The following is a 7,500-nucleotide window of genomic DNA, read 5'->3' as shown; positions in this document are numbered from 1 at the left end:
GTGTATGTGCAGTGCATTAAAGGGATTTTTAAAAATATAATAGAAAAATAAGTGTTGAAAAGGAAAGTCGAGTGACTGCTGCTCCTCAAGAGTAACGTGTTCGGAGATGTTTAAATATTTGATCTGTATGATTATACTAAGCTGATAAAACTATGATTAGTGCACAAATATGCAATTGGACATCATAAGTTATCGATCTATGCAAACTAGGTGGACGGATGAATTTAGGAGTAATGGATATTTTCTGATGAAAATCGTGATGTTGATATTGTAAATGTAAGACTTGGCGCCTTGATTTACAGTGAAACGTTTCTTCATTCAATAGATCGTCATACAGGTCTAGGAATTGTGTGCTATTGAAGTTGTTTATTTAGGAGAAGTATATATACACTATGAATCGTGTGTATTTTTGATAGTTTTTTTTTAAAGCTATAATTTTAGGTCTTGTCTTGACACCCTCCATTCATAATTTTGTATATAACTAATATTTGGGCTTCCAAGAAACGTAATATATTCTTCAAATCTTTTCCTAAGTTTAGTACACAGCAACCATTATTTACCCATTTTAAACTTGTAGCTCCTGCTCCCCCGTTGGAATAGCATGTCTAGTTGGTTTGGTAAATTTTCTGATTAGGGCTATCATGTTAGTGACTATGATTTAGGTATTAACCATGGATTGCTCTCACCCCCCTCTGCTAATAAAGTGAATAATACCTGCAGTTCTAGCGCTATATTCCGTAACGTCGGTCCCTTAAGGTGGGGAAGAGCACTAAATGGATTAAGGTTCTTCGACCTTAATCTTGCATTGATAAACACTTGACTGATCTTTTTGTATTTTGAATAATATACACCTATCTGGAAAAGAACCATCTGGACCTTCAAAATTGCAAGATGTTCACTTTGTGTATAGACCAAATGAGAGCTACCCCTAAATCCACTAGCCACTTGTAATGCTTTCATGTTCTTGTTCTTGTGTATAGAAGACTACTTTGGAAATGCTTAGCAACAGCCCGTAGCAATACCCACTTGAAGAAATTTAACTGCATGAAGTGATATGAAATAGTGGAATGTAATATAACCCCTTGGGTTTACATCATGAAACTTGTTGAAGACTTGAAAGGCCCACCAATAATTTGATATTTTCATATAAGCATGTGCACTATTTTGTAGGTTTCAGCATAGAGAAAATAAGGAGTCATTGAGAGAAAAAAAATCATGTACATGTGAAGAATTACTAAAAGTATGGCTTCATTAAGAAAGATTGCCATAAAGCCTAAAATTTGGTCTAACAATAGTTCAAGGCATTACAGAGGTTTCATTCATGGTTCTTGAGCCATTGGTACCTGCAAGAGAGAATGAAATTTTTCAGTAATCTCAGACCCTACTATATAACAAATTCCTTTTTTATTGTGCCTTCTGCCTTGTCTGAATGTTCTGAATTCTTGGTTTTTGGATAAAGTGAATATCACCGAGATACTCTAGGTTTGGTCACTTTGTAGAGATCTTTTCAAACCTGGGCAGGCAGCCGAGATATTTCCTCAATTCTACAGCTATTTTTTCTCCATTTTTTGCTTTGATCCCCAACTCCAGTATGGTTAAAGGACAAGCCTGGCTGACACTATATATATCAAAGTAGAGAAACATTCCACTAGTGAATAAGTTTAGCAGGGTTGTTTTCAGTGATTAATTGCTATGGCAACTTTGCTCTTTAATGTCTTTAATTGGTCTGTTATATGCATTTAATTTAAGGTATATTAACAAGAATGTCCTAATTTAGTAAAGTTTCATATTCTATAGTTATTTACCAAATGGTATACTGCTTTTTCTGGATAGTATTTGACTGTTTTTATTTGCACTGATTCAACGGAACTTGGAAAATTTCATGTCCTTGTGGTAATAGCCACTAGTTGACAAAGGTTGCTACTATAGTTGGCACTTGGCACCAAAAAAGGTCCAACTACTGCCAAATATATTCTAAGAAGTGAAAACTTTATGATAAATAATTTTCAAATGAGGAATCAGACATGCTGACTTAAAATTTACTTAAATCAGGTTTGTCACAGCTTTATCATTAAAGAACCCTTCCATAATGTCTTACTGGAACATGGATGGAAATTAACCCTCTCTGGACGGGTGGTACAGTACTGTACCGCTCATTCAAAAGCCCAGTGGCCGGGCGGCACAGTATTGTGCCACCCATTTAATTGATTTAGGCCTAATAATTTGAACGCCCCGGCATTGGGACATTCAAGGCTGGAATGCCCCTGTCGTAAGTGGGTTAATGCATTATAAATTTGAATTGAACTAACAAACCACTACAATATTAATCCATGTATTGGCATATTTACATCCCAAATCTTTTGTTATTCTATTTTCTATCAAAGATATTTTTATTAGAAGGAACATATTTACAAGGATCTGTGATAAAGAATATAGGAAAAAGATTTTAATGATATGTATATACTCGAGTTAGATTACACATTAAGTAGAAAAAGGTTTGTCTGCACAATGGAAGTGTTTTAATTACATTACTCTGTAAGTTAGTAGGCTTATTTCTTTTATAGTTCAATGGTTGAGGGAGAGGGTGCCCATACTTCACTCCCACAAATTTTGATTTTAAGGATTTTCTGTGATTAAGGATAGTTGTACACTGATCTAATAAAACTCAATTGCAAATGGTAAATACAAGAAAATGTTTATGCAGAAAGGAATTTTGTATCTATTGACACATTTTTATTAGTTCCACAATTTAGAGAATTACAATACATTTAACCCATTAGCAGCGGATGGCATGATTTGCTGCAAAGGCAGAGTCGGTCATAGACGCGGATGGCACCATGCCAGACATGTAAAACAGCCATCCTATTGCCTAGACCTTTTTTTAATACCGCGACCAATGGGTTAATTTGGCAATGCAAGTGTTTGATAAGTCTGGTGACGGGAGGTTGTGTCATCTTTAAAAGAAAATAAATTGTACTCCAATTTTGACTATATGAATCCAGCACTGAAATGCTTGGTAATACCTATGTCCTGGAAAATGTTAACAACCATCAGGGAAAAAGCAGGAAATTGTTCTCAAGTTGGGAATCTTGCTACTACAAATGGCTTTATGAAACCCTTATGTAAAAAGTCAGTTTTTCTTTTTCACAGTTTTCAGAAGTTTTGGAAATCAAATTTTAGTTAATGAAAATTATTTTTTATGGATTCAAGTTTGTTTACTTGTTAGGTTTCCTCTTTTTCTGGTAATTTGATTTGTTGATATGGAACTGATATCTAGCTAATTAATTAGTTGCTCTTTCTAAGGAAATTTGTTTTTGGAGTTGTAATAATTAATATCCCTTGAAAATGATTGTTCATATGATAATAAGAATTTTTCCTTGCAGTTGAAGGAGTATAGCGTGATTGGGCGCAAGCTCCCATCAGAGGTTGTCCCCAATCCCCAGCTTTATAAGATGCGAATCTTTGCTCCTGATGTTGTAACTGCCAAGTCTCGTTTCTGGTACTTCCTCTCCAAGCTGAAGAAAATGAAGAAGGCCAGCGGTGAGATTGTATCAATCACACAAGTGAGTTTTGCATTTCTATCAACTTTTTCGGTATAAGGTAGCAGTTACCAAAACTGGAAAACTGATTGAAAATATACATGTATATAACATTTATTAAAATAACTCGCACTTGTTCATTTCAATAATTATAAGCTGCAAGTACACATGATTATAATGTAACATTTTATTTCCAGGTCACTGAGCGCAAGCCCAATGTTATCAAGAACTTTGGCATCTGGCTTCGTTATGACTCCCGTTCTGGAACCCACAACATGTACAGGGAGTACCGTGATCTGACCGTATCTGGTGCTGTCACTCAGTGCTACCGTGATATGGGTTCCCGCCATCGTGCTCGTGCCCACTCAGTACAGGTTTGTGTTTTTCTTTTTCTTTTTAATGTACCAGATAATAATTTTGATATCTTAAATTCTAAAGCTAATTCTTTTATGCAAGTAATTTGTATAGTTGATTGTGTGCAATTTTTAAGAACTAGAATTTGTAACTTGAAATTGTAAATCTAATTTTCCCCCCATAGATTATGCGTGTGGAAAGGGTGGCAAGCAGCAAGTGCCGCAGACCAGCCATTGTTCAGTACCATAACTCCAAGATCAAGTTCCCCTTCCTTCCCCATTCCAAGAGGAAGGACATGAAGATGGATCGCATTACACCCAATGTCCCCATGATTCCAACTTATTAAATATTAATAAATGGTCGGGTGAATAAGGTTGTTTTATGGATACCCAAATAGGGAGGTTAGGCATATCTAACTCTTGAAAGGTTTAAGCAGCAAGGCTGATATGATTGAAATAATTGGTTTCACTGAACACAACTTAAATGTTTATACTGTCTCAAGTCTAGGTTGGTTTACTTTCGTCTTGCATGTAAAATTTCAGACCATCGCCACCAATCATGTACTAAAAGACAAACCAAAATAAAATCCAAACCCACACTGATGTACTGAAATACGTTAGTTATTTGTGAAATAAAGTACATTTAAACATCAAACCAAGTACAACTTTTGTGGGCAAAGGTTGTGGTTAGGTAAAGCCACATCTATAGCATACAAAAACTGTTGGTTGATTTCCTTTGAATAAAAGTAATGGTTGAAAAATGCCTTAAATGAAAATAAGCCCATTCGAACATCAGAACTATGAAAAGTTGAGTAGAAGTAAATAAAATGGGAATTTGAGACTCGGGATTATGAAAGGATTTGAATATAGTCTAATTAAACAAAAAATAATCTTGGTGCCTAAACATGACCAAGTATCATTTGAAAGGTCCATGGGATTAATTGGGAGAATTTTTTTGAGCTGGTATTAAGTTTATATAATTAATTGCTACATAAAAGATTTGTCGTTCTAGGGTTTACTCTCCCCATCTCAACTGTCTATCCGACATAGGGTTTGGCCTGAATTTATTTGCAACATCAATCTTCCCGACATTTAAAAATGGCAAAGGATTGTGAAACCCAACTATAACAATATTCAATAATGGTTTTTATTTGAGGACTAAAGCTGCGTCCACACGGGCAAGCTTTTTTATTCGGTAAACAATGCCCGTCTTCTTTGGCTCTTAGGTTGTAATTAGACATGGGTCTTTGGTTTTCACTTGCGACATTCAGCATGCATGAGTGCAAACTGCTCGACTCCATTCCCGGCGATCTGCATATCATTTACTTTTTTACATTTCCTCTACATTATATGCACATTTTAGCTATAGAAAGTTCCAAAGTAGAAGATTTTATTGCAAATACCAATATAATAATAACGTGAAAAGAATTGGCGAAACAGGTCATCCATCCTTGTGGAGAGATTTCGTTTTTGAAAATCTACGGGAATGAAATTTATAGATGTAAATACTAATGGGTTTTATCAATTATTTTCCGTTATATATGCATTATAGATATGTGATATTTTAGATAAGGTATTCTTGTGTGATAATGAAAGGAAAATTCGCGTTAACACTCAAAATGAGCAAAGATCCCATAACCAGCTCATGATACATCTTGATAACAAACTTCAGATCTTTATTATACCGAAGGCAAAAGGTTAAAATGTCAAGCACCATTGCCTATGCCACACACAAACAAAATGTATATGTTGCTGTTCCGTATCCTTGCTTATTAGAGGTTTATAAATTATTCCGTCCATAAAAAAGGTTCATGACATATCGAGCAAAGGCCACCCGCCTGGACATAGCCTAATGCTCAATGTTTGTCCATATATTGGCAAAGTCGAACTCTTGGTCACATTTAAATGCTGATGGGTAACTTGAATGCGCCTGTAAACGGAGCAAACCTGAATGGATCAAAACTTCGTAAGCCATTTCATAACTCGTATGTATAGCGACATGGATGTAATTCGTATATTTAACTGATAACGTCGAATATTCCTTAGGCAAACAACGAACAAGGGAGACAGGAAAACTAGACATTGATTTTACCAACATTGACAAACAACGATAACATAGAGAGCAAGCTGACCAGTTATCTTTCCGAAAACTTTACAACGGAATAGGAGCAGAAAAGTGAGTGCGTAAATATAGAGCATCAACTCGCAAAGACACGTGCTACCTAGATGATTACCATGCCGTGAAGAGACATTTATCTTGCCAAAATGAGATTCACAAACGCACTTCATTTTAATGGGGAATTTATTATCAGCAAAAGATCTAAAAACGTAACATATCTTCCCGAACCTCCCTTGATCAAGATGTGGAAGGAACCGAGGGGAAATCCAAATGAAAAATCCTATCCGCCTTCCTGTGGTATGGCGGTGGATCACGCGGTATCGTTCCAGCCAAGCTTGGCGTCTTGCGGGCTCCCTTGCGGGCTCCCATTGGCGCCATTGCAAGTTGGCTGCCTCGTCTCTCAACAACCACCAAACCCGTTGGCATAACACGGGACATGCGGAATTCCGCCTCAGTTTTCAGTCTGTAGAGGGCTTCTGTTAACCCTGGATCGACTTTTCAGCGACGCTACTGAGAAAAGCCTTTGTGATTGTAAACCAAAAACGCGTTGCCACATACCTACCTCGTTCCTCATCTCTCAGAACTGATCATCGTGTGTGAAAAAAGGCAAGTTCATTCAAAATTACTGACAACTTTGTCAAAGGATGCAGTCGCACTGCCATGCGTGTTTCAGAAATGAGCACAGGATTCACTTGCAGAATTGAAATTTTCTTCATGTCGGTTGAAAGGGGGCAAAAGGTTTTGGCAGAGAGGTGTAGAAGAAAATATACGAAGTCTAAAGATATATACATCAGAGAACGACGATATATATAACTTCAAGCAGTAATTATGTAGACTGTTAGTATTAGTGATCTGAGTAGCTTGTGGACACATTGGCAATTTCATTTTTAAAGACTAGAAAAATTGGAGGGTAAGGTTTACATAACCTAATTCAGGTGTTTCGTACATGATAGGTGGCTTATCATCCATTAAGCACTCATTTGTCTTGTCCGAGCAATTATACCCTTCGGCTGTCAAAATTAATTTATTTTTCAAGGAATAACTAACTCAATGAAGTGATTATGTTGTAAAATATTATTATCCGTTGCATAGGGATGATAATACCCAGATGAATTGTATTTCAGAGTAAGGGAGCTTCGGCCCAAATATCGCAACTTTTCGTGCTCTTTCATTCACTCGTCATAATATTAGAGCTATATGTGTTCGTAATTTTTTGTGGTTTACTACAGTGTTTATCAATATTGTAGCAAGCCAGTGTTATAGTATAGGGTCCATATCAGCTCAGTGTGATGGAAGTATTACAGTTTTATGAGAGGACAAAAAACTTTATCTTTTTTCTCTGCGTGTACTTTCGTACACAAATGCGAGATAAATAACCATTTCTAATGAAAATGAATGAAGAGATGGGAAAGAGGAATGAGATTTGTGTTTACGACTGTGCCACAGCACAAGCAGCCATATTTACACAAGGGCACACTACAGACGCAGC

General features: G+C 36.3%; 1 protein-coding gene across 1 annotated transcript in view; it reads left to right on the top strand.

Annotated features, from left to right (window-relative positions):
- The window catches only part of RpL18A (ribosomal protein L18A), a 4,381-nt gene extending 119 nt beyond the window's left edge, over positions 1-4,262 (top strand). The window contains exons 2-4 of the mRNA XM_043017196.2: positions 3,384-3,563; positions 3,737-3,913; positions 4,078-4,262. Of these exons, the coding sequence (XP_042873130.1) occupies positions 3,384-3,563; positions 3,737-3,913; positions 4,078-4,239 (519 nt within the window). The 3' untranslated portion in view covers positions 4,240-4,262. The remainder of the gene's footprint in view (positions 1-3,383; positions 3,564-3,736; positions 3,914-4,077) is intronic.
- The last annotated feature ends 3,238 nt before the right edge of the window (positions 4,263-7,500 follow it).

The sequence above is a fragment of the Penaeus japonicus genome, unplaced genomic scaffold (assembly GCF_977035675.1).
Source record: "Penaeus japonicus unplaced genomic scaffold, GWHDUDI00000001_assembly GWHDUDI00000033, whole genome shotgun sequence".
Lineage (NCBI taxonomy): Eukaryota > Metazoa > Arthropoda > Malacostraca > Decapoda > Penaeidae > Penaeus > Penaeus japonicus.
This window is presented reverse-complemented; position numbering and strand designations above follow the sequence as displayed.